Raw genomic sequence first — 27,881 nt, 5'->3', positions numbered from 1 at the left:
GGCAACCACACACACGTGGGCAAGGCTTGGAGGCGCTTCCCAGCTCATTGCCAAATGGCCGGCAGCAGCACTGGCACCACGGAAGCAAGAACGGCATTTTGGTTTCGTCATGTACAAGTTGCTGTGTCCCACCACTGCGCCAGCTGCTATTTGCTGGAGCTGTTTTTCTTAGCGAGGGTTCCCTTGTTGTGGAAGAAAAGGCTTCCAATTTATCAGTCACCAACTGTCAAGATAAATACCTCTAAATGGCATCGGTCCATCACAGGGGATCACCACATCTTGTTTCACATAGCCCTTACATTGAATCTTACCGACACAACTTTTCCTGGAAAATAGAGAAATAACTTCCAGGTGCAAAACCAGGTATCGAACCAGGATTTTCTGCACAAATCGTGTTACAGGTTTCTTGACCAGCTATTGAAATATCTTATTTTCTGAGGAACATTGAACAATGTGGATTCATAAACCTTTGCTGCTCCTGAAAAAGATGTTTCAGAACACCTTGTAATAAATCAAAAAACTTTATTTTTAAGATATATTATAAATTTACAACACACATAACATCCGTGTCTTCAGTGTGTATGTGTGAGCAGGTTTAAAGACTCAGCATTCATTCTAGTCTCATCCGTGGGTACGACTTCTCCACATGCTAAAGGTACGTAATTGTTTCAGTGTGAACAGGTCTGGCTTTGCTAAAAACCTTGGTAACTTCCAGGAATATGTTTCAGTAGACAACAGTGACTGCTTAAAAGGATAACCAATTAGTAGCATTTCTTGCTTTCTGCCTGGAGGGCTATTATACAGGAGCAAAGCCTGCTGTTTTTCCCACTCAGGGAGAGGTCAGAAACCCACGCGAGCATGTCCAGAATGAACCCTGAATTCCACAGGCTCAGTGGCGTCCGCCCTAGTTAAGCTTCATAAAAGTAATGTTACATCTTAGAAACAGCTGTGCATGCCACACATCAGTGTCAGTGCCATATAAAAATTATCATATGCTGTATCTAATTATTTTATACACAGGTGAAATGAAAAATGTTAAGTCAGTACCTTGCAATATAATTTTACTGGTGCTGCCTTGTGGTAAGTGCTGGATAGCAAATCACATTCTTGTACAGTTCATTAAACTATGATAAAAATATGCAAATTAAAAATCTCTACAGGCCTCTGTTACCTGCTGCAACAAAGACACTTTGTTTTGTGGGGCTTAGTTTAAAACGTGATCCAATTTTTTCCCTCTCCCCAGAGCATGATATAAAACTGTACCCAAATTCAGTAAGAATTTAATGCATTTACATTTATTGAAGTTCACATGCTGCAAACAGGATCTGCATTCATTGAAGGTCTTCAAATATAGGGCAAGAAGTCCTTAAAAAAACCCCTTTTGTTATACCTAGATGTCAGGATGCAGGTGAGAACCACCACCATGATAGCACAGTCACGTAGACATAATATATGCTGCTTGCTGTTTCCTCTGCAGGAACAAGGGGATTGCCGCCCTGGCCGGGCTCACTGACTGTCCTCCCTCCGACAAGAGCCAACACAAGTCCTTCAGACAAATAATCGGTCCAGAGAGGAGGATACAGTCAGTGGTTTGCTTATGCCTCGAAGTACAAGGACTTATGATGGGATGGAAATACCCAGCTGCAAGTGCCGCTATTCTGCTAGTTAATAAAAATGTTATTTATTAAAAGTAGAAAAACAGGGCATTTACTTTGGATGAAACACTCGGTATCCTGTGAACGTGACTTTTGGAAAATTGCCACTGAAGTAGAGATCTCTGGTAACCTCTGTATCTCTTCCACAGGCAATATTTGCTGACAGCGTTAATATACATTCGTATGGTGCGATGCTTATTTAAACAACTTTCAAAATATATTAAAAGATCCTCAGCTCATGAATCACAGTGCCTAAAAAAAAAAAAAAAATCCTAACAGTCCTAACTAAAAAGGATTTCAGTAACCACTAAAGCGTTTCTTGGGCATGAAGATCAATCTCCAAAAGACAAGTTTAGTTCCAGAAGAGCGAGGAAAGAAATGGGGGTCAAGGTTCTGGGATGCGTCTGTGATAGAGGCTGCGAGCAGCCAAAAAGAAGCAATTAGCTGGAGGTTTCAGACCTCTTGCAGGAGTGAACCTTGCACCATCCCAGAAGAGCAGGAGTACACTGATGACTGCTTTAGAAACCGTGCAAGTCAATTTTCCAGCTGCATGGAGAACAGAAGCGTCCTTGAAATGGTGTAAAGATCAGTGAACTGTGAAGCAGCTGGGTAAGCTTGTGTGACCATTTCCATGGAGTGATGCAGCAATCTTAAAGGAAGACTCATGTCACTGCTCACAAGGAGAGAAAGAATGGCAGATTCTTTGGACTGGACCAGACACTAGAGGTTTATTAGGAGAGTTATGCTAGCTCAGGCTCACAGGTCAAGACAATCAAGGTCCAAGCTGTCAAATAGCCACTGGCATATTTTCCAAATACATCCCTTTAAATGCATCCCCCTATAAAGAGAGTATAAATATGAAGCCCTGAGAACAAACTTCCATATAGTACATTTCTATTAAAAATATTAGTGTTTTGATGACAAAATTATAAGTTATATATATTTAAATAAATAGCTAGCTAGCTTTCAAGACTCATGTAATATCAAAAGGTAGAAGATTGTCTGTATCAACTGATGGGGCAAAGAGCTAGAACTGTAAGAAATAGACATTGTCTTGGCCACCTACCACCCCATTTCCTTAGTACTTGATTTCACAGGCTTCCAAATATTCCCTTGACCGTGTTATGAAACACTTAAATATGACACGTCTTTGCTAGTTATAACTTGAACGCCAGAGATGCAAGCACAGGACCTGAACCTGTAAATCCTTACTCCTGTGAGTAGTTCTTCCTCACAAAAACTTTTTTTTTTTTTTTTAAACAAAAACTTCTATTCCCACATGCTTTGGGACCTCTCACTGGCTTACAGACCAGATCCACCAGTTCTTTACCCTTCAGCCACAGAACAGGACAGTTTATCACCAGGCAAAGCTCTTACCACACACACCCCTTGTGCCTGGAGACCTGACTGCACATTCTGACTCAATAGCAGCAATCTTTCTAGCAGTGATCTTTCAGTTATTTGCAGGTTTTGTGAAAACTGAGATAATCAATGCCTTTGCAAGCACAGTGGACTTAAGTCCCCCTCCATTTACTGTGATGAAGTAGCAATACACCCAGGTGGGATGGGGACACACAGCTCCCTAGTCTGTTACCACTTCATACCCTAACAACAACACTGGTGTCTTGATAATTCCCCAAGTGTTTCTTTAACCTCAAGGGTAGCTTTTGTTTGCTTTTTGCTCCTATGCCTTGCTGCAAATATCACACCTCCTAAGTTTTGGCCTCTTTCAGCTACTGGCCACTGGAAACTTAAGCTCTCAAAAGACAAGCAGGACTATGTTAAAGCCATACCAAGCAAAAAGTCTGTTTGGCATATCAGGAAGAACACACTCTCCAACACTTCAGCTGTGTAAGTGCTGAGCTCTGGAATAACAAAATCCAGAAATAACCACATATTCTCAAGCCTTCAAGCATTTTAAAGATGCAGTATTCCTTTGTCCCCAAGGTCTCTAACTGCTGCTGCAACATTAGGTTATGTTGTTGAACCTGGGCATTCTTTCCTTCCTCTATTACATAAGCATGATTTGTTTTACTGATACTTTTTTTCCTTACTTCATAAAAGGTTCAGTGGCACTGATTCTGTTCTGGCATACCAAGGCAGACAGCTCTGGTAACTTTCATCACCCTGATCAAAATGATGCTGAAGAACACGCACAGTTCAATAGCAGGTCCTGGCAGTCTCACACCCTGATCCCATTGCTGTGGAGCTGATGCAGAGATACACAAGCAGCAGAACCTTCACCCTTAGAAGCAAGCCACTCTGCTCTTCTGAATCTGCTCTTCTGAAGCAGGCCAGACACCATGTACCACAAATGCGCTCAGCTTCAGTCCCCTAAAAGCTGGGGAGCTGGTTCAAGTTCATCACCCACATTGCCCTGGCAGCAGCAACAGACAGTCCTGGGGGCAGCTCCTCCACTCCCAGTACAGGCAAGATGGGTTGCTCACTCTTGCCGTATGGCTAGGCCCCTAGGTTCTGCCAGCAAACCAGACGCCAAACTTTTAGATGACTCTAAAGTTGACAGATGATCCTTGCCTGGTCTGTCTGGAAGCTCTACAGCCACTCCAGAGTCTGATCACGTATTACTGAAATCAAAAGAAGCATTTTAACAAGCCTTTACATTCTGCAAAGACCAAGACTGCTACCAAAGTATCTGTTCAGTCTGAACCTGTCCTTATTCATTCAGAAGCCAAAAAAACCCCACCAAACTACAGGGTAGTTTTTCCCAGCTTTGTTTTCTAAAAACACTCATTAAAAGGAGTATTTACAAGAATCCTGATTCATAGAGAAGGACATGCGGCTCTAACATTAAAAGCTTCAAGTAATAGTGTCTTGTATTACACACAAAAAGCTTCAGGGAGTAAGAAAAAAAAGGACAAAATAATCAAAACCTTTCGTAACACTACAACATACAGTCACAACTACTCATGAGTAGTTGTGCTGAACTCACTGGGTTGCAGGATCAGGTTCCTAGCTTTTACATTTCTAGGACAAGGTTACAATTTACTTCGTATTGTCAAGCTGTCAATCTCTTCTTAGCAAGAGTCTGGGAAAATGGTTTTAGTGTCCAATTTGAACAGAAGAAGCATCACTATAAAGCTTGGAATTTCTAAATGTAGAAGTAAATATTTCAGTAGTCATGAACTGTAAAGCTTGATATGAAATTACAAATAACAAAAAAAAGCCTGGGATAGTAAGTCAAGATAAAATCTCATGCTGTTTTGATCTCCCCACCCTTCATATTAATTATGTGAAATTGGCAACTTCAGTGCCTTGACTGCATAACAGCTAGATTAGATGCCAAGTTCAGGCCAAAACTTGTTGTAGGGTTTCAGGTTGCATCTTGTTGCATTTTTGTTTAAAAAACTCAACTGCCTCCCCCCCCCCCCCCCCTTATAAAGGTGACTTGCAGAGCTATTCAGGATCTCTCTATTTGACAGGACACTTTTGTGCTATTTAAGGATAGGGTCTCCATCTGGTTACTCTGCATTTTGGAGACGCAGGTCTTGCCTAGCCTGCCTTTCCAAAAAGGGCTGTGAAACACAAGACATGGCAGGGATCATGACAGATGTCAATCATGTTTCACACACTTGAAAATAAAAACCATTTTTGTTCAGACTGTTAAACACCTGCAGAGCCCAATCATAAAAACTAGCTGGATATTCACAGTGAGTTCCGTTCTTAAAAGCTCACAACTCCTGTCTGAAATCTCAAGTCAGCCTTCTAACAAGATAGGAAAGACACAGCCTGACATTCTTGGTATTTCCAAGGTAAAAATAAGTGTCAAGAAAAACCACTTCTACCTCAAAGATGATAATAATCTCAAGAGTGCTTTTAAATATGTTAAACAAGATAAAAACCTAAGCGGTTCTGCTTCTTTACAGATCACCAATGAAAAACCCATGCAAATTATTTGCTTTTCTGTAAACAGTTTGAAACAAAGTAAAAAACCACAAGTCTCTCTTTCCAAAACTGTGCACATAAAAATGGAAAAAACCTACTACATGAATATATCCCTCCTTGTGCTAGGATGTGGCAAAGTGTGAACTTAGGAACTGCAGCCTACTTGAGAATCCAAGTCTTGGTGTAGCAAGTTCTGTCGTGAAAGAGATACTGCATCTTTAACGTAGCTGACAGAGAATCTCCTACAAGTATAACCACCGTGGGACTGCAACAACACTAACGCAGAAAATAAATAGGAAAAAGTAATGCTATTTATTAAAAGAATTCCATCTCTGAATTATTCTGTTTAAATTATAATGCAAGATAAACAAGTTTGGATAGAAACGTGCTTGCTCTCCCAATATTTGGACTTTTAAAAAACATTTCCTAAGAATCAATTTTAAAAAAGCATTTTATAATTTGATATAGCCTTAAATTAATACTGTATGGAGATGATTAATATCTTATGCTAGTGGTCAGTGACCTTTTGTAAACACTAGCCAGATGCTAGCAAAACTGGCTAGAAAACTACTGTCACAGGCCTTTTTAACAAGCAATATCGTATTTCTTTCCGACAATCAAATTCTTAATTGTTTTCACAAAACCTTTTCCTATTTTTGATATACTTTATTTTAGACCTAATACCTGAAAACATAAACAAGTCTTCAAACCTCTTCCCCTAACACTAAATCCACAAGGCAATTAACTTCAGTTGGCTGTAACTACATAAGCTCTCATATGAGAGACCCGTTCAGACAGGATCTCCCCCCTCCTTCCCCTTCCATCCACCCTTCTCCCTAAACAATCCATGCATCCTCCCGTTGAGGAGAAGGTGAAGCGAGGGACAGTAGGAAGTGGCACAGTGGACTGGCATTCCCCTCTACGTGCGATTCAGCGTCTGGAAGATTCGAGAGATCTGTAGCATGACAGGCCCAGTTTCTGGATCATTCATCCACTGAGTGCTGTTCAAGGGGTTTTCAAGCATATCCTCGAAGGCTGCCAAGAGATGGAAATTGTAACACTCAATTAGTCTTTTAGTCAGCGAAGGCTTCAATGCTTGGGATGCTTCAACAACAGGACAGTTAGAAATAGCTACAACTCAAAGGCAGTGGGCAAGCATCACACAAAAATAACACAAAACACAAAAATGGTGGGAATACACATCATACATTTACCGTTTGCACTCCTAAGTCTCCACAGCCTGGGATGCTACAGGCTGTTACGCTTTCCCTGTTCCTCAGCATTAAATTCACTGCAGACAGAGGCTGATTAAATACTCAGCTTGGATTATAGTCCACCTCACAAAACCGCAAGGACACGGGTTTGAAGAGCTAAATCCTTAGCAAATGTCTACATGCAGCAGCAGGGAACATGCTATGTGATTCATCCACATATGAATGCCCATCTTAGAAATTTGCTTTCCTATGCTGCACTTTGGACGTCCTATGGCTACTCTCTCATAACATCTCTGAAGAGAAAACTAAGCCAGCAAAATAAGAAGCAGGTATGCAAAGGCTACCCAAGAACGAGCAGCAGAGCCAGCAAAAGTGTAGCCCCTTAAGCTCCCAAATCTCAGAGCTCTATCTTTTCACAGAGGCCTCTGGAGCCAGAAGGGAAGCAGCATCTTCCCTCGGAGCAGCATGTGCTTTCTTATTCCTGGTGTTTGGAGAGTAGAGGATGTTAGGGAGGCAGCCAGTTCCACCTGCCTAGACACAGGCAGAAGGGAAAAGGCTGTGCAGAACAGTTACCTCCTTTTCTGAACAGTGACAGCAACCCAAATATTTAAGAGCTGTTTTTTCTTTCTGTACACAGCTGTCTTTATAAGCTTTGTTTTTTGGGTTTTTTTGTTCGTTTGTTTTTTTAAATGTGCTAGTTTTCACTCTTCTACTTATGTTGAAGGAACCAGGCAGCTACTGCAAGAGCTAGGCTGCAAATTTGGCAGAAGAATTGTCCAGGCGATAATTTATAAGCCTTATGACAGACACTGAGCTGGGCTGCTGGACACTTGGAGCAGCTATCATGGAACAGGACAAAAAAAGCAGTTGCACATCTGACCTATTCAGAAGCCACCAAAATGTCAGTGTTGTAAGAGTCTGGCAGACCGGCACCAAGGTCAGTGTCTTAATTCTCCCAGAAGTGTTAGTGTACAAAGCTCCAACTGACATTAGTGGGAGCTGTAAGTACCCAGGCACCTCTGAAAGGCTCATCATTAATACCTTGCTCAAGGTCATGCAGCATGCCTACAGAAAAGCCCAGATCTCACCTTTCACCACTTTAACTATATTCTTTTACAGACTCAAGAGCTTAAAAACTAAAGATTTATCAACATTCTTTAAGTATCCAATTAAATGCAGACATTCATTATTAAAATATGTGACATAAGCAATTTGTAGATGTATCATTAGGAATATATTCTCTGATGTTCATCCAAGCTTCACAAGTGCACATAATGGCATTTCATTTTCTATTTATATTCTGCACTGCAGTGTGGAACCCTCGTTGGAAATGAAGAGACCATTTGTTCAGAAATCAGAGTGGGAAGGTTCTGCTCTTGAATTGTTTAAAGGCTTGCAAACTCTCCTAATTACATTTAAAGTAGTATTTTTAAAAGCTCTCTTTCAAGAGCTGCACATACACCCTTTATTTAAAAGCATTGCTTCAAATACATTTTGAAGCCAAAGACTAAATACAGAACTTTTTATATACATCACAGAGCCAATGTCATTCTTCTGTGTCCTCCTCCAGAGTCAGAGAGACCAATTCATCAGAGATTTATGTTTCGCCATCAGGCTCATCAGTTGGGTACTTGCTGTGCTCACAGCCTTTCTGACCATGAGCACACAGACTTTACCACAGAGCTGAAACTCAAGCAAGTTCCTGGGGAAGTGTATTTTCACATACGTTCTCCCAACTTTGATAGGCAAGGCCTTACTTAGCTTAGACTTCTTGTTTGGTTACTCCTCCACAAGTTATCTTCTGTCTCGGTGATCAGGCCTCAACACACAGTAAGCTGTACAGCAGGAGACAGCCTTGTTTTTTCTGTGAAAAACATTCCTGATTTTTCCCCTCGTGGCCAAAGGGAGCACACAAAAGGTCTCCTAAATCCACAAAAGCATTGCAGCCAGCAGCTACCAAAGTTCTGAGTTCAGCAAGTGTAATCCAGTAGCCTGGGAAATTAGTATCATTTCTGGGACAGCCCCAAGTTCTGTTCTGGGTTTAGCTGAGTTGCAGTATGAAGCAAACAAACAATATAGCTGCTGAAAGTGAGGAAAAGGGTACAGAGCTGCACCTAGCCCACAAAGTGTGCTGTCATCATCCAGGCTCTACTCTTATTTGCTGAACTACAGAGACAGCATACATATATCAGGAACCCAAGTAGGACTTACCTAGTAGAGTTTTAGGGTTGGTTAGCCCTAACTGTACCACTGGGTTTTCTAAGATGGCTTGGAAGAGCGGGCTATTGGTGTCAATGCCCTTATCTAAGTCCTCTGGAGAAGGCTTTCTGTCTCCCAGCAGCCATTCACACTGAAAGAAATCACCAGGCACAACAGATTTCATGATTGGTTCCATTAGAATCAGTGTGTCTCAAAAGTTTTGACAATGTGGCATGTTAAAAATATTTCTTCCTCTCACAGTTAAAGACTGAGCTATACATTTCTTTTCACACTAGACTACTATTCATTTGTGTGTTGCTCCCACAGAAATCAACTCCTATTTCAAAGGAACAGCAGCAGTGCCTGGTATGGTAATGAAGTTATACCAACTTTGGATGTTTCAAAGCTCAGGGAAGATGTGTGTTATCCTACATATGTACTGCCTCAAAGGAACCCCATCAACATGGTTACAATGCAGCAGCCTGAAGTACCATCCAGCCCAATATCCTCTCTCCAACAGTAAGCAGCACTGGATGCTTAAGAAGAGAAGATTCCTTGGCTGTCAGGTGTGTCCGCGTAATTCTCCTTAACATATCATCCACTAGCAGGGGACTAATCAATCTTTGAAAACCTTTATGTTTTTTGATCCCATAAACTGTGGCATACATCGCTGCAGAATGGTAATTTACACACTGCATGGCTTGAACCTCTTGCTTGATCATTTATTCCTCTCTTTTAATCAGTTATCAATTATTGGGAATACCTCCTCCTTCCTCATGATAGCATAATCTCTTCTGCAGACTCTGGTGAGGGAGTTTCTCAAAAGCTTTTAGAAAATCCACATGTGCTATTCCAACCGGATCAGCCTCAACCTCACGCATGCTGAGTTCCTCTCAGAAGTTTAAAACCTTTGTGTTCTAGTTGTGTATCTAGTTTGAAAGAGGCACAGAATATATAGTGCTCATTTCATCTCCAGTAACAGTTGGGCTTTATGATAGATCAAAACATCAACCAATTCAACGATGAAAAGAATTGGTTGAACAGACTATTATAGCAATAAGGAACAGAAGTGACATTGTACTCACAGCCGCGTTTTGCTGGTTGTTGTTTACTCTGAGTGCATCGACCACTTCTTTTTCATCAAATCCCATCTCCATCAGGGCAATGACAGCCTAGATCAGATTTGCACAGCTTAATAAATGTAACATTTAAAACAGAAATGAGAACAATCATATCCTTTCACCTTCTGTGCAGGAGCTTTTTGGGGGGTAGAAAACCCCATTGTTTCCATTTGTAGACCGCTGAGTATTCTTAACTACAAAGTTTTCAAATACCCTATATCAAAAGTGTCTTTATTATGGAAGAAGAATAAATCTTAAGAGTGAAGGCAGTTCCCATCCTCAACACTGAAAGCTGAATGCAATGCAAAGAGCAAGTGTACCTGGGGTAGAAAGGAGAAGAGCAGGGCAGAAACACCTTATTTAGAACTTCCCTCAGGTCACAAAGCTTTTGTTCACATCTCACTGACAGATCAAGCTTCACATGCATTTGTAGTTCTATTCACTCAATTTAATGTCACTTCCTGGATTTATTATATTGCTAGTGAGTGTTATGTATTTAGACAAGCGTACCTAGATAATGTTATGAGAATGTTTAATCATTTAGAAATTGTACCCAGGTCATCAAATACATTTGCAGCTTTTAACTGAAATCTTAAGAAAGAGCTAGTTGTAAAAACAAAGTGTTAGATTCTAAAGAGCACCTCCTGGTGAGTTTACAGTGTGATAACAACACATTTCACTTCAGCTAATACTGTGTTCTGAAAAAAAGGCTAACTTGTGCATTTGCTGCAAGACTTAAATCTGCTGGTGACACTTTTTCTTGACCCCTAAATACAATAGCGCTTTTCTGTTCTTTTCTACAGCAAAAGGACCTACTCCTGCCCTGCAACCCCTCCTTCCTAGACAGCAGTCATTAAAAGCAGTCCCAGGAGTCTGGCAGCTCATTTCAGTCCCATCAGTTAATTTTCAGGTGCAGAAGTAACAGCGTCAGTAATTTAGATACTGCTATCTGAGACAGCAATGCATTAATTAGGTAATATCGCTTTCAGCAACCTGAATTTAAACAGTCCCTAAAGACTTCCACTAAAATACCGTCAAGCCAGCATAATATACATCTACCCAGATGTCCCATTTCATTTATTAACTAAACATCTATTTGGGTTCCATGGTGCCCATGCAGTCCCTTCCAATCCTAAGTTACACAGCGAGATAAACAGCACATACTCGTGGGTCTGGACGAAACTCCCTTTTCCTCCGGATCTTCTTGAATATTTCTGTCAGCTCATCCTTGGCCTCTTCCCCACCCGCTTCTGAGCTAGGACCTGCAGCTGCTTCAGCAGAGGATGCACCAGCTTCAGCTGTGGCTTCTGATGGAGTCTGACCTGGAAGTGGAGCATCCACTGTAGGGTCATCTGCGTGTTCTATCAACCACTCCATGGCCTGTGTCACTGACATACTGAAAAGCAAATCAAAACACAGGGATGAGAAATACTCTAGATGTACAGTAGTGTTCCACGTACATTTGCCTTTGCATTTATTCCCATGCTATACTGCCTTGCAGGGTAATTAGCATCTGAAAAGTCATAAAAACTTTTGGAGCAAATCTCAGAGTGCCTTAATTCCCTGTGCATTCAGGGCACCACAATCTTCTCTGAAGCCAGGAAGTCAGAGGAATGAAGTCCAACGTGGACAGCTGCAACCCAGATTTTAAAAGGTGTTTCTGAGGGAGTCACCATATTCTCCACATCATCTGCTTCATTTCACAACAGAGAAACACTGACTATTTGCAATTGTTGACAAAACTGCAAACAAAGCATGTTCCAGATTTACATGGAACCACATCTCACATGCAAGCTGCTTTGTTGCTTCTTAAGGAGCTCGCTCTGACATCCATCCAGTATCAAGGAATGCCATTAACAACACAAGAAAGAAAGAAGGTGGAAAACATTGTATGCACACAATATGGCTTGAGCGAGAGCAAAATTCAACACAGGCAGTTGTCCTTGGACATGTACCACTCTGTTCTTCCTCCACTTTGGCTTAAGAAGAAATCTGTGATCCTTCAAAGGAGAGGCCAGCCCAAGGGAACAGAGCATCATGATCATAACACAGTCACTTGCTATGCAACGTAAGTGCTCAAGCTAAAGGATCTTGAGAGCGCCCCAACACATCTCTTCCCAATGAATATAGAGGAAGAAGCAAAGATAACGTTAGGGTAACTGAACATGTAATTTCACTTGACACATGGGAATTATTACATGTTCATGGAAAGGAAAGCCTTTGCCTATTTGGCTTTCCAGTTACAACATGAAAGATGGAGGACATCAGGGGAGAAAGCCTTTCTGAGCCACAAGGGAAAGATACTGGAAAAGAGTGACTGGAATATGTTGTGGATTCTCTATACATTTTCAAGAATGGCCTAATGAACCCCTCTCAGGAGTCAGTCAGTCCAGCTAATTCTTTTTAGGGCATGAGAAAAACTATGTTACCTCCTACTTTTCTACAGTTGCTATCCAGACTTCACAATATTCTTGCAATGTTTTTAAAAGATCAGCACAAAGTATTTTTCTACACCTGAAAGACCAATGTGGATGGGCTAGGTTTGCTTTTTTTCACTGTAAAATCTGAACTCTAACGTGGAAGGAAACGTGAGTTTAATACTTGGAAACAGTGCAAGCCTGGCAGCCTTGTGAACTGCAGACCAGCTATTCTTTCCAGAGCAAGTATAACACCGTTTCCCCTTCCCTGGGCCATCTGCACCTGCGCACTGCCTGAGGCAGCACTGTTCTTTGAGTTAATGCTTTTTCCAACCTAGATTTAGGTGACCCACATTAAGGAGACTTTAGAAAAAAAAAAAATGCAATTTTTTTTTTAACCATATCAAGTAATTTACAGGCAGTGTGCTGAGTACACTTACTGATTTAATCGAAGGGCTTTGACAGCTCTGCTTTCTGGAAACCCCATTTCTGTAAGCTGTCGCAGAGCTATCTCATCCACTCTGTCTTCCTCATCCTCATCCAGCATGGCTATATATACACAAACAAAACAATGTTCAGATTGACTTCAAGCTAAAATAAACCCCTTTCTCAATGGAATGGCATGTGTTAAGTTCGAACCCCATTCTTCTCTTCCATCCCTTCTTTTGTTTCTGTCCCGAATTTGCTATCTCATCATTTAATTTGCTGCACTCAGCTTGGTCCGGCTCAGATAAATTCTTCCAGGACAAAGACTTTGTCCAGATGTGTTCAAGATCTCAAATAAAAGACAGCTAACTGTCACATGACCACAGGATTTCCACCTAAGTAAATATATAGGAGATTCAATGAAGATCTATTTATCGTTTATCTAGAAAGTAAGCTGGATCTGGTTGTAGCAGATCTCAAGGGCAAGCATTTCCCAAAAACTGAAGCAACAGCTATACTTTCTCCTCATTTTACTGTCTCCTTGTGCATTTTCAACTATTCTTTACCATCTCTAAAGTGCAACTCGCGAAGTTTTCAGATTTTTTCACTACTAATTATTTTAAGTGGAACTTCTCATCCATCCCAAAGGGACCTTATAAATTCACAAGTTTTATACAATCTATATCCACAGGGTGAAACCTTTGCCACAAATTTTGTAGTAGTTTTGCTATTACATCAGGGTCTGGACTTCACTCTGCAAGCCCACTCTTCTGCTATGGAAGCAAACAAATTCCCAGGATTGAACCAGTAACTATAAAGATATGTTCATACCATTTGCCTTCTTAAATAGTTCAACTGCATCCGGGTTCAGTGCTAGCAATTTCTGGGCAACTTCTATGAGAGACACTAAGATCTTCCGGAGCTCTGTCTGGAACTGCAAGAAAGGAAACTGTCAAAACATTTAGACAGGAAGTTACCAGACATCATTGAATCTTAATATATCTATTGTTAGTATCTCAGCAGTCATCTGGCCCCCTGTACAAAAGGTTGCTTTATTTTCATTGTTTAGTCTCTCAAGAAACACTGGGCCTTCCCTGTGGAGTGCTACACATAAGTAAAAGCTACTTGGCAGAAAGGTCCTTTTATTTCTACCACAGCCCACTGCCTAGTACCACCACAAGATGTGCAGTGTTCAAGAAAACTCACTGCTTCACGGAAACACTTTGACTCCCACCTTGCAGAAGTGTTGTAAGAAGAGAATCGCAGTAGCTCCGTACCAGTGCTACTTGCTTCTGTGAACCAGCAAGCCTTCCTAGTCTATTTGCTTTCCAGTAATCTAAATTTGAACATCATAGATCACAGCTTTTTTCTAAACTGAAGCATCACAAATTCATTTCAGTTGGACATTTGTTTTTAAATATGCTGTGCTCAGTAGGTCATGTTGGCCATTAAACAGCTTAAATGCCAATTGTCCCCTTTGGGTTACTAGGGCACACTGACAGCATGCAATACGTAGGCAGATTCGCTGCTTCATACCCCTACTAGTACAGAAGGGTGAAAGTAGTCCCCACACTGCTGAAGTCACAGTTTAGAAGCATTACGGATTCTATCAGCATTCAATTACTGAAGTCACAATTTATGCTTAATTTCTCTTTTCAAAACCATGGAAGAAACAACAAAAAAACCTGCAAACACGTGAACTATTTAAGTCTGGAGAAATACCCCCCCCCTCAACTTCACATTTGCCAGATCTTGAATATGTTTACTGTGGCTCTCCCATGGACAAATAAAACATTTAAAATCTTGACTTAGAACAGAGTGTTTTATTATCACTAAATAGTATGACCTGTATCTAAATCTTAAACTATCAACTTTAATATACATTACATACATCTGAATTTCTCTTCCAGAGAAGACAACCACATTCACACGTAAGAGAAAAGGTTATACAAGATAACCTATTTGGTTAGCCTATTTGGATGTTAGTGTGTGAGTTAAAAAAAGTCAAGTCTAATACTTACATCCCTCATGTTGTGATGGGCCACGGTGCGATCTACATTGCGTGAGGGCAGATTTGCAGTTGCTTTGAGAATAGCATCCTTATCAGGAGCTTTCTGCTCTTGTTTCCTCTGAAGGATAGGAAACATGATCAGGTTTCATAACCCATTATCCACAGAACAGAGAACACAGCATAGCGGAGAGCAGTTTCATATTCTTCACCAAGGCATCAAGCAGTGCTCTGTAACTTGCAACTATGAGAAACAGCAGTCTAGCAATACAATGGATTAATAGCACCAGTACCATTTTGCAATTATAGAGCAAAACTGGACCTGTTGGGTTGCCCCACTTTCAGTCCTTATACCTATGTCTGTTATCTAAACACGCAGGGAAATTCCAGCATAAAGAGGGAAAGTGATGTATCAAACATGGAGAGAACTCGGAGGCCTCTGTGCCCAGGACCATATTCTGCTCCCCATGGTCTGCTCACAGCACGCTCTCTTCAAACCCATGGTTTGTCGAGAGATGTACCACTACTGTGCACAGACTAACACTTAACTGCTTAACACTGGAAGTGCTTCGCCACTTGCAAGTATCATGCAGAGATATATGGTGCCTTGGATTTTCAGTACATGCTTATAGTCCAGGGTACAAACATAGCAGGGTACAAACTACAAATATTTCCCAGTCTTATAACTTATGCTCTTACAGTGACATTCTGCACAGCAAGACCATACTGAAGAGAGACATACACCAATACCTACAGGAAGGGATACAGAGACATACACCAATACCTACAGGAAGCAAGAAGAAACAAAGCTGTGCAACGACAAAGTAGAGACACCTAGGAATTCACAATGTCAAGCACACCATTGCTCAAAGTGTTTATGCGATAACATCAACTGCAGTACCACTCATGCACAAGCATCATCCTGAGCATCACTGACCCTCAGTAACAATTACATTCCAATAAAATAAAAAATAATAGTAGGGGGGTCAACATGTCAGCTCTAGAGACCTGGTTAGAGGGTGACAAGCCACACACAGATAAAGACAGAAGACAGCCTGACAGCAAATCAACATATTACTATTGGGTTTTCAGAGACAAAGCAAGGCACTTGCTGAACTATGCTTATATAGGTATTAGACATTTGTTCAAAGATCAAATCTATACCACTTCCACAGAGTGTATCTGTGTGTCTTATTCTAAGGCAAATGTTCGCACAATCAAAGTTAAAAATGGAAAAACAGCTTCCTCAAAGTTTGGAAGAAATATAAAATAATTTCACTAGAATTTAGAAGCACTAGAGGCAGCATTTGCCTCTACAAACAAAAAGAATACACCACTGTAATCCTTTCGCAGCTCATTAGTAAAGCAGTTAATCAAAACGGCCAAGTCAAGAAGTCTTTCAAACTCACTTTCTCCTCTGCTGACACGTCTGCCATTTTGGGGAGCGGAGGTGGTGCACGCTTCTTTATTAAAAGCAAGACATCTAGAAAAAGAATGATACTGAAATACATTAGAAAGTAATACGAAAACAGTTCTTGTAAAATACCTCACAGATTCAATTTTTCCTAGAGATTATTTTTGTATTAATTCCCCTGTAGCATTAGACCTTTTTCACACTTTAAAACCTGTATGGCTCTACACACTCCCCTTCATATTTGCAATTCCTTAGTGCACAATGAATTCAAAACACAGTCTATTATTAGTTATGCTTGGACTGTTACTGGTTACTTCTCCTCACACACCACCATTAAAGAAAGGCTCCGGTTGCCTTGTACATTGATAGTACATCAATTGGCTCATCATAGTAAGAAAGCATCAGCACTTCCAGTGCTTCCACGGAGAAGGAAGAAGCAGAAACAGGTCACAGATGGTTTCTGGTCTAAGCTGGGGCCTTCCTTCAACTGCAGCAAGGCAAATGCCAAGCTTCAACAAGAACTTCCAGTATCGGGCTGAAGCTCGCCTTTGTGTGTGAATGGCAGTGGAATAATTCATGGTCTACAGCAGGGATGCAGCACTGGTAGCCCACCAGGGCAAATCTCAAGGGCAAAAAAGTCTTTGGTCTCAGATATCCCATATGACCTGGCATGAGTTTGATTTGGGCTTTTAAGACTAATACTTTCCCCTTACGAGGCACCTTTTTTCTAGAGACTACGTGATGCTTTATAAGTTTCTAGCGCCTCAGTTACCATCACATACATTCTAAGGGTGGAAAGATGCAGACACACTAGTTAGAACTCAAAACAGGCCTGTGCACCATCTGCAGTCCTTCAAGCAGATATGGCCTGACATGCAGTTTTCAGTCCATTGCATTAAGCAGGTAACAAGCAAACAAAGCATACTTTGCACAACAAGTTTCCTTGGTCTGGCTCAGCACATAATAGCCAAGAGCAACAGCTGGTGAAGGCTGTTAACCCTCATTTGTCCAGCTGATCAGAACACGAAAGGATCCACATGCTGACTCTTGGCTGCCCTGTGCAGTCAGCCGGTGGCAATCAGCTGTTGGCTGCGATCTCGTCTCCCTGACAAGCAAGGCACGTGGAAGGTACAGCACATGGCAGCGGGAAAAGGAGTGAAGAGGCACTCGCATGGCAGCTTACTATGACTACACAGTTACTACTGCTTAGATGCTGCAAACTGCAATTCAAAACTCTGTAAGAGCCAGCGCCTTGCCTAGAAATAATACACCACCAATCAGCAAAAATGCTGTCCCTTGCCTAAGATGGCACTTCTCAGCTCCTGTTCAGCTGTAAAGGTGATAGGTGACACTGCCTTGGAAGAGACACCAAACTGCTCGTATTCACAGCAGCATTTCTCCAGCCTGCATGAACTCAGGCAAAAACCCAGGAATTCTACTCCTGCTGAATTTCTGGTTCAGACAGTATTTCAGCCTACAGCAGTCCTGCTTCTCTCACTTTGTGCACCACTGCTCTTTATCTCCAGAAGGGCCCATTAGCTTAAGCTGCCTCGTAAAAACTGACTCCAGCTGCCCTGACAGCTCTCATCTTTAGATCTTGTTTTGTCCTTTATACGTTTAACGTTCAGGAGCAAATACATACCTCACATACTCTACTGTAGTCAGTGATACTATAGTGTGATGGATTTTGACCTATGTTTGCAGAGGACAGAATGAGATCTAAACTGCAGACGCTCTGATACACTTCAGCAAACATCCTTCACAGACAGGGTTGTCTGTCTTGGAATACTCAGCCATGATAACTATTTTTTAATCATTTAGGAAGATAAATGCTGCCCTGGAGGTTTAACAAAAATCCTTTAAAAGGAGGTAAAAATGATCTGTTTAACTTATTGACTTAATGAACACTCCTAATTCCTTTTCAACTCCTAAAGGGAAGCATGAAAAAACACAAACTGTTCAAGGTGCTTTCTCTGGAGGAAGAAAAAAAACCCAGAAGTCTTTTTCCTCTTCCTTTTTTGCCACCTTATTAGCTTCCTATGTCAAAGCAGAGAGTAGATATTAAAAAGGCTACTGTTTGGAACTCGCCAAATAGTTAAACACAATCTCATGTTTCCAGGCTGATAGGATTAAAAACCAGACAACCTTACCTCTATCTTGAATGTTTTCCTCCAACACTGTTTTTGTGTCTGTCAGCACCTTCTCAGAAGTAGCATGTATCAACTTATGATGTGTCACGGTTTTTGGATCTTCCAAGCTCCCAGGTACACACTGCAGAAGATTATAAATATTGAAGATCAGAAGACAGAAATAAGCCTACTGCATGAATCACTGCACTTTGCACTTAAGATTCTCCACATGCAAACTGTACCATCATTTATCAGCTTCTTAATAGCTTAAGCTAGAGGCCAGTGCACAGGATGTATTTTATTAAAGAAACTGAGGCTTGATTTGTGCTGTAACAATACTGACTGTGGTAGGTTTCTACCTGTGTATCCAAGCTCCTGGCTAGGAAGAATAATCAACAAAAGGAAGGATTCTAGCCTTCCTTCCCTGATACTGTTAAATTAATAGCTACATCAGGGAGTTGGACTTGATGATCTTTATGGGCCCCTTCCAACTTGAGATATTCTATGTTTCTATGATTTAAGTGCCGACTGGTTACGATGTTCTAAAACACTTCTTTAAACAGACAGTTTCAAAGACCTAACGTTACAGCCCAGTCGCCCCAAATAAGCCCTTCAAGGGCACCAGCCTGTGTGCATGGATTTATACTTTTGTCGTACAGTACATCTCCATCACACTTAATTTTGAGTGCTTGGTCCTATAGTCAGGCCTATGGAGATTTGGAGCAAAGCAAGGATGCTCTAGGACCCACAGCTACGTTAATTCTGCAACAGATTGCTAAGGTCACTCACTCTTAGTGAGAAGTCTGGGGGTAGCAATTAGTATCATGAACTAAGAATGCACATCTATAAAGACCATCCAGTGGTTTTTTTGCAGAAAGGAAGGCTATAATAATACAGTATGTTTGTCATTTGTAACTAGTGTCAAAATAGAGGAGAGACTCTCTGCTTCATCTAATAATTATTTACACACACTGTCAGACTAAACAAGCAACTGCCAGCAGTGATTTTGGTATACTTGACCTTAAACTGGGAAAGAAAGAGCAGTTTCCACACCTTGTTTGAAGCTGAAATCAACAGACTTGGCTGCTGGAGCCCTAACCTGGGTTCCTGCTGAAAGCACTGACAAAAGTTACATTCACAACTTTTCTTCCCAACCATAAATAAGCAGTGTACAGTAGATTTTTTTAATATCTGACTGTTATGCTCAATTCTTTATTAGAATTCTAAATTGCATGTCAATTAATTCACTAGGAAATCAAGCTCAAATCCTGAAAAAAGAGTGCACGCACACGCAGGCCTTGAACTGACTCATCCTCACACCAGAGTGGCTCCCAGATCCACAGCTATAGATTTCAAGAACATTACATCAGTGCATCTAGAGGCTTCTAATTTGTTTGAGTGGAAAAAGAAAGCACAGTGGTTGCAATTCCAGAAAGGCAAAATTAAAAATAACAACCTACCAAAGCTACAAAATTGATGCTGTTCTCGCCACAAAATAGGACACTTAACACTGACCTCACCTGCTCTGCTCACAGAAAACAGCTTTTAATGACACTTCTTTCAATACATGTTTCTACCAAGCCACTTTTACCATGTCTGCAGACGGGTGTGTTCAAGTAACACACATTTCAGAAACCCCACTGAAACCAGTCCTTCACTTTAACGTAGCATTTAGTCCTGTTCATCATAATACCTATCACCAGGCTCCTCCACAGGAATCTTCTTAGTCCATCATTACCTCTTCTGTTGTGACTGCAACTGATGGAAAACTCAGCTACCTGCTCTTTTTCCAAACATAATGCACTTGTTCTCAAGACAGATCCTCAGTTCCTCATCTGAACTTCTGCACGGTTCTGATGCCTCACTAAGATTGAGGCGAGAATGTTTGAGTCCTGCTTTGTGTAACAGTAGCTTCTTACTAATCCTTCAGCACATTAACTGCTGAACAAAAGCCAAAGAACACATTAAAGCCTAGAAGCAGCTGGAAGTACCTCCTGTAATTGATCTGGTAAGTTACCCAAAATGCCTAAGAGTACATCAGTGGAATGTCACCTCTCTGAACAAGCTCAAAATATTACTGTTACAGATCCCGAGAGACAGACCCCAAAAGGGAGAACTTGAAAATGGGAGCTGGGAGGTGTATGTTTGGGGTGAGACTGGATGGGACACAACACAGACCTATTATATCCTTTTTTCCCCCCTATGTCCTGGTTTCAGCTGGGATAGACTTAATTTTCTTGCTAGTAGCTGGTATAGTGTTATGTCTTGGATTCAGTATGAGAAGAATGTTGATAACGCACTGATCTTTTCAGTTGTTGCTAAGTAGTGTTTAGACTAAGTCAAGGATTTTTCAGCTTCTCATGCCCAGCCAGCAAGAAGGCTGGAGGGGCACAAGAAGTTGGGACGGGACACAGCTGGGGCAGCTGACCCAAACTGGCCAAAGGGGTATTCCATACCGTGTGACATCATGCCCAGTATATAAACTTGGGGGAGCTGGTCTGGGAGGAATCACTGCTTGGGAACTAACTGGGCATTGGTCAGTGAGTGGTGAGCAGTCGCATCGTGCATCACTTGCTTTGTATATTCCAATCCTTTTATTATTATAGTCATTTATTACTGCTACCACTATTAGTTTCTTCCTTTCTGTTCTATCAAACTGTTCTTATCTCAACCCATGAGTTTCACCTTTTTCCTTCTGATTCTCTCCCCCACCCCACTGGGGGTGGGGGTGGGGAGTGAGTGAGCGGTTGCATGGTGCTTAGTTGCTGGCTGGGGTTAAACGATGACACCCTAGCACATATAAAGGGGTAGGGTGTGCGTGCAATCAGAATACTAATAAGGTGAAAGTATAAGGAAAGAAAGTTGCTGTTTTGAAAGAAGAGTCATGTGGACACCTATTCTTAGTTTCTGTTCCTCTAACCACTTTATTAACAACTGCATATATTAATAAGGTGTATATGGACAGTACCGATATCAAAGAGACTGCTTAGTGAAATGCTTAGCTTATCTTAACATTTTAACATGCCCTGGAACCAGAAAAGACATCTTAACGGGCAGTGCCTCCAGTAGCTCTCAACAGACCACCAGAAACTACCACCACTTATCATCAGATCCCAGTGTGGAGTTTTGCTTCATGAGAACCGCATCTGCCAAAATACAGCATTTCTGTATTAAATACAATGCTTTAAAGTGTAACTGAAAACATCTTCCTGCCTAGGGAACAGCACTGGTAATCCACAGGAAAGGTAGTGAGGGGGAGAGGAATTCCCTGCACAGTGCAGTGGAAGCATCTGTCACACAAGTGAAAGGAAGCCAGGAAATCAGGGTGCACCTTGAAGCAGAGAAATCAGGGTGCACCTTGACGCCCCGGGGCACCACAGGGTACAGCTGGGGTTAACAAGCACTGCTCCCCCAGCAATTAGAGGTGCAGAGTGCTGGGGAAGATAAGCACTCTCTCATGGTTCTGTACAAAAGGATTGTAAGGAGAGGATCTGCTGTTTCATCATTTTGCTTCCAGCATAAATATTTGCATTTCTTTTTAACACTGGAGTTTACAGCAGGCTGCTTTGCCAGGCAGGTGAGAAACCTTTGTTCACAGGTGCCTGAGCAACTGCTGACATTGTAAGCCCTGGTGATGCCAAATGCTATTTGCGAAGCTTGGAATCCTAATAAACCACAAGGCTTTCTGTTTGTTTTTAAAATAAAAAAAAGCATTTTTCATTTGCTTTTATTAACAGAAACATTTGAAAATAGCATTGAGACTCCCTGCTACTAAGCTTGGGTGGCTTAAACCATCTGCATTCCTCACAAAGTATTCAAAACATGCCAAGGGGCATGAACCTACCTTACCTTATCTTTGTACTCTGAGAACTAGCACCTTGCATCTCTGTTCCACAGATACTCCTTATCATACCTTAAAACCCAGGTGAGAATCACTGAGGCAGCTTAAGAAAAAGGGGAACAGAAGCATTAAAACCTTGCCGCACACTGCCAGGAAAATTACCCGTAGAGCTTACACACACATACAGCCCACATTTGTGCATCCCAAATGCATGACCACAATTCACAGCAGTATTTCAGAATACTGCTGAGCCTCAGCAAGAAGCAATGGTCTCTTGCTATTAGAGTATCAGAACCAGTACCCGTCTACAGCACCGCTGGCCCATGCAGGGCTGTGCTTGGACTGTCAACACTGGGCACAAGAATTATGAATCATAATAATACTTAAGCTTGAGTTTCTGTGGTTAAGCTGACCCTTCTCAATTCTTGTTCTGAAACGGATAGTTGCTTTTTAAGGAAACCACAGGAGAGCTCAGGGCCTGCTCCCGCTGAGGTGCTGGGGCCTTGTGCAGGGACAAGTGACTGTTCCAAGAGAACACTTTGGTGGTGAAACTCGAATTAAAAAATAACTAGGAAAGGAAACGATGTATTATCAGGTATTTGTTCACAGACTACATAGACAGCATTACTAAAGGCAGCAGTTTAACAACAATCACCACTGAACTGTTACAGGTCAAGAGACAAAACTAGTAGGAGGGGTTTGTTTGGGTTTTTTTGCTTTATCTGTAACAACACCACCCCAAAACATAAAATTTGGGGGGGGGAGGGGGGGGGCGGAGAGACAACAAGAGTGACACTTCAGAGATCAGTAAGCATTTGAATGTTACGGAGGGAAAAGTGGCCACCTTCCTAGTTCAAATCTCTTACAAACATTACCTTGCTCTGCTTCCTGGAAGAATGATTTCAAAGACTTTAGGGAACATACTAATCAGCATCTCACAAGAGATGGCTGCATAAATTGTCTCAAGGTGCTATCAAGATTCATTGCAACGTAGCCATGATAAGGAGTCATGATTCCTCCATTTCTATTTTTCCCTTCCATAAAACTATATATTATCCATAATGGTTATGCAAATCCACACCATTAGCACAAAGCAGCAGAGAGAATGAAATCAAACATCATGCCAAGTTATCAATTGTCTTCTGCCCTGACTTGCACTGCAACGCCAGCATCTATTCAATTAAGCTTCCTGATAATTAAAGGCCTTTCATCTCCGCACATATGCATGTAATCATTACCCCACCCTGTTTTGGCAGTCTTTGCACCACTCTTCTGCTTAATCACTCAGCTGTGCTGAAGGGGGACGAGAGGAGCACTGAACTTCTTCCAGGAAGATAACAGTGTGGGGGGCCCTGAACCCCACAGCTTTCAGCAAGGCACCCCCATTTTCCCTCAAGAAGAATCACACCTACCTCAGGCAAAGAAAACCCAAACGTAGTCCTTCTCATCCCTAAATCAAAAAGCACTTACAAAGACTACGGGACAGGAAAAAAAAGTGTGTTCTGTGACCTGTAGTTTCCAGGGGTTCTAGCTGAAAGCAAACAACTAGCAGGCCTGAGGCAGAAGGTGCCTGGGCTGCTGGCCACCCTTACTTCACAATGTGCTCATTCAGAAAATAAAACCTTTTACCCTTCAAATGGGGATTAAGCAATTACATATCACAGGTATATTCTCCTACTGCAAGCATATTTTATTAAAAAGTCTTTGCAAGACTTTGAAGACAAAAAAAACACTATTAAATGCCATTTAGTAACTGCGCTCCCAGACATGGGAGTAGAGGCTCTTGCTTTTTCCACTGAAAAGTTACACGTCTCTCGGCAAGAAATTCAGCAGGTTTTGACTCAAGCTGCCAGACCACGTTGTGTTGGTTCCAGAATGATGGACTTTAGGACAGTCCTGGTCATGGCTCACAACCTTACAGACTGTTGTTGTCAATCATGTTTTTGCTTCAAAGTAAGACGCTGTCATGGCAGATCTTCAAAATTCAGTCCAATAGTTTTGAAACCACTGGTTTAAACATTTGACACCCACAAACACACCAACGATAATCGAGCATGCAAGTACAAAGAGCCAGTGTATTCCCACTCAACTTCTACAGACTATGCCTGTGCATTTTTATGAGTCTTCTCTTCCAGACAGTGATTGGTAATTTACCCTTTGGACACAATCATTAAGACCTTACTCCTTAGAGCACAAGGAGAGCATTAGACAAGTCTATTATCTTCCCACCGAATATCCCACTAGCTACTGGGCCAATGCAGGGTAAGGCTGTACTAAGATTTTTTTCAAAAAAGGTAAGCTCTCCACCAGTTACTACTTTCCCTGTTTGTTCTTAAATAGAAACAAGAAAGAAACCAGGCTATAATGTCTGAGAGGAAATCATCAGAAAGCAGTTCACCAGTCCCTTGCAAACCATGGTCACCAGTTTATAAAGCGCACAGAGGAGATGGTGATCTTTAACACTACCACAAAACACAGGCCAAATTCTGTAACTAAAGGTTGCAAAGTAATTTCCCCCAAAATCCTCCTTTCCCAACACACGAAACTCTTGAAACGGGCGTTTTCTTGGTATATGGAACAGTTTCATGTAACTCGGGGGGGTGGCAGACACGACAAACCAGGAAACCAGAACACAAAAACACTTACTTGAGCTTTTTTTTTTTTTTTTTTTTTTAAAAAAAGACGTTTACAGGGCGTTGGCAAAATCTGTTTCCTTCACAGGGGGACGTGCCTGCCCTTCCCCTCGACCATGATTTTCAGTCCCAGCCCGGAACGCGGTGCGTACCGCAGAAAGCACCGAGATTTCAGCGCTATCTACAGCTCACACCCGCCCGGAGCTCGCCGCTCCCCGCCAGCGCGCCGCAGGACCCACCACACCCGAGGGTTTCCCATGAGTAGCCGCCAGCCCCGGGGAACGGGACGGGACACCTCTCCTTACGTGCTTCAGGCACCGCTCCTTCAGCTTCTCCACCGTGGTGTCCTCGGGGACCTCCTCCAGCCACTCGGCGCCCTCCATGGTGCACACATGGAGCCTCAGCACCTTCCCCGCGAAGATCTTCTCCTCCTGCACGAACATCGCCCCGGGTCCCGCCGCCTCCGCTCCCCGCTCTGTCCCCGGCGAAGCCTCACCAGGCCCCGGGCACCGCCGGGCCCCGCGCTACCGCCCGCCCATGAAGGTGACCCCGCCAGGCCCGAGGGGAGCGGCGAGCCCGACCGGGCCGCGCTGGGAGAAAGAGGAGGGGGAGCTCGGTGGGACCCCGGCAACGCTGCCCGCCCGGCCCGTCCGCCTCCCGGGCCCGGCCCCGGCCCCGCCGCCGCTCCTGTCACCGCCTCGGCCCGGCGGCTCCCTCTGAGGGGACGGGGGCCCTCCCGCGGCGGCCGGAAGCGGAAGGGCGCGGCGCCGCGGTGCACGCCGGGAGATGTAGTTTTCGGTAGCCGCGCCGGAAACGAAGGCCGGGGCGGGACGGAGCCCCCACCACCACCCCTGGGTGCGCAGGAGAGTTTTTTCAACGTTTATTAACGGCTCCGCGGCGGGCGAGGCGGCCGGCTTTGACACAATAAAAATAATTTTTTTAAAAGAATGTGTTTTCCCCGGTGCATTGTGGGAATCGCGGCCTCTCCTGCCCCGGAGCACTGTGGGAAGTGTAGTCCTCCCTTCCCGGTGCACGCTGGGAGTTGTAGTCCCGGGCACCCAGGCCTTCTCCCGGCCGCCGTTAGAGGGAGAGCGTGAGCTGCCGTGCTGCACCGGGGCCTGTCTCTGTCAGTCCGGGGCCTGTCTGTCTGTCCAGGGCGTGTCTCTGTCAGTCCGGGGCCTGTCTGTCTGTCCGGGGCCTGTCTGTCTGTCCAGGGCCTGTCTGTGTCAGTCCAGGCCCTATCTCTGTCTGTCCACAGTCTCTTGTCTGTCTGTCCAGGGCCTGTGTCTGTCTGTCTGGGGCCTGGCTCTGTCCGTCCAGCCCTGCCCGCCTTGAGGCTGAAGTCAGCCGCCCATCTCCCATCCTCTTCACCTTCCCCTGGGTGTTGCGGGGTGCGGCGGATTCATTTCCCCCCGGGGAACGTGCGATATTGAAGAGTAATCCACAAGTCCCAATGCCGGTCGCACGCTTCCCGCGCCGCTCGGTGTGATTCGGCTTCGGTTTTCCCTTCCCAGGTTATTGCCTGCAGCCTGACAGGCTGTGGGGGTTTTTTTGGTGTCAAATGCACTGTTAAAGGGAGCTTGAAATGAAAAAAAAGGGCACTGCAGCTATAGCGGCTGGATTTTTTTTATGTGTGTATTAAATAGAGCCGTATTTGTCTAGAAAATTTGAGGAGTATGTCATCGTTTCATCTCTGAGAGTGAGCGCTGTAATATTCATGTTACACACTCAGTCTGGAGTTGGTTGAGCAGCAGCTAAAGCTCTCTGGAAGATATAAATCCAGACAGAATTAGCAGACCCAGAGACAATAAAGGCAATAAAGCGTTATGTGAGAAGGAGCTGAGAGCTCCAGAGAGCCAAAATTCAATCCCATCAAAAAGCAGATTTAGTTTGGGGTTGTCAAAAGCAGTAGGTACCGCTGAAGACCCAACCCAGGAGTGCATCTCTGGGGGTCTTCATGCTTACACCGTGCTGGGCCAGCAACTCCCAGGAGTCAAATGGGAGATTTTCTTTCCTGTTTTCCAAGATGTGAAGGAATCCCGTCCCTTTCTGCAACCATTTCTGCCATACCGGGCTCAGACAGCAGCTCCCAGAGCTCACGACAGGGAGCAAATTCCCCCTCAGCAAATTCCCTGCCAGCAGCAGCTCCCTTTGGGGACAGCCTGGATGTCTTTCCTCCCACCACAAGCGTGGCCCTGGAGACATGGGGTGTCCGCCGGGACTGACACGAGGGGAAGGCGCAGGTCCCGAGGGCAGCAGCGGGGTAACCCCAAATCCTGCCCTTGCAAGGGGCCAAGCGGGAAGCCCTGGCTCCAGCCGAGCTGCTGCCCAAAGCCAAGCACCAGCTGCCCAACATGTCCCGGCCACCGAAGCCAGGCACAGGCACTGGCAGGGGGCTGGGTGCCCTGCCCAGGGAGAACCACTCTTTTCTTCTGATTACCGGCGTTATTTGCTTACTGCAACTTTTCCTGCTTCACGAAGGGAGCTGGAAGTCTGGACGCCGACTCGGGAAGGCAACGCTCGGTGACCCCAGCAGCCACTCTCTCTCTGTGGGTGAAAGCAACGATAACGTTTTGCTAGGAGATATTTTAAACCAGCAAAGAAACACCGGGTGATTTCATGGCAGGCTAAATTCAGTTGTAAGCTCTTAGTGTGGGGAGGATGCGTGGATGGTACACAGCCATAAAGAGGGCTCTTAGGAGTCACTACTGCAAGTAGAAGCAATATTTGGAGATGAATCTGGAGCTGAGGCAGAAAAAAAAGGAGATTTCTGCTTTCTGGCCATATCTTGCATCGAAACAGTGCTTGCCTAACACAAGTGGAATACTTTATTTTCATGCTTTGAATGCAGCTCCTGTGTGCTTGATAAAATGTACCCATAAAATTGCAAATAGAAGGCAATTTGACTACTGATGGCTAAT

At 43.3% G+C, this 27,881-nt stretch overlaps 1 protein-coding gene across 3 annotated transcripts; it reads right to left on the bottom strand.

Annotated features, from left to right (window-relative positions):
• Positions 1-502: 502 nt before the first annotated feature.
• Positions 503-25,666, bottom strand: UBAC1 (UBA domain containing 1). Of its 3 annotated transcripts, none has more exons than XM_049832319.1 (10): positions 25,266-25,665; positions 18,508-18,628; positions 16,353-16,426; positions 14,957-15,064; positions 13,767-13,884; positions 12,950-13,058; positions 11,257-11,488; positions 10,057-10,143; positions 8,984-9,122; positions 503-6,593 (listed from the first exon to the last, which is right to left on the bottom strand). In XM_049832319.1, exons 1-10 carry the CDS (start codon positions 25,401-25,403, stop codon positions 6,478-6,480), a joined length of 1,242 nt encoding a protein of 413 aa, XP_049688276.1. In that variant the 5' UTR covers positions 25,404-25,665; the 3' UTR covers positions 503-6,477. The 3 variants fall into 3 exon arrangements, with proteins under 3 accessions (XP_049688276.1, XP_049688277.1, XP_049688278.1); XM_049832320.1 differs by having other exon boundaries at positions 13,767-13,869; positions 25,266-25,664; XM_049832321.1 differs by lacking the exon at positions 8,984-9,122 and having other exon boundaries at positions 25,266-25,666.
• Positions 25,667-27,881: the final 2,215 nt, after the last annotated feature.

This window comes from Accipiter gentilis, chromosome 29, assembly GCF_929443795.1.
Source record: "Accipiter gentilis chromosome 29, bAccGen1.1, whole genome shotgun sequence".
Classification (NCBI taxonomy): Eukaryota; Metazoa; Chordata; class Aves; order Accipitriformes; family Accipitridae; genus Astur; species Astur gentilis.
This window is presented reverse-complemented; position numbering and strand designations above follow the sequence as displayed.

What these genes read in the sequence shown, in the direction of transcription:
- UBAC1 (XM_049832319.1), bottom strand. Translation starts at nt 25,403, where the DNA reads ATGTTCGTGCAGGAGGAGAAGATCTTCGCGGGGAAGGTGCTGAGGCTC. An exon ending in CCCATCACAACATGAGGGAT is followed by an intron (nt 13,885 to 14,956) that starts GTAAGTATTAGA and finishes ATGTTTTGACAG; the next exon opens with TTTCCTTTCTTGCAGTTCCA. An exon ending in AGTTTCGTCCAGACCCACGA is followed by an intron (nt 10,144 to 11,256) that starts GTATGTGCTGTT and finishes AATCTGATCTAG; the next exon opens with GCTGTCATTGCCCTGATGGA.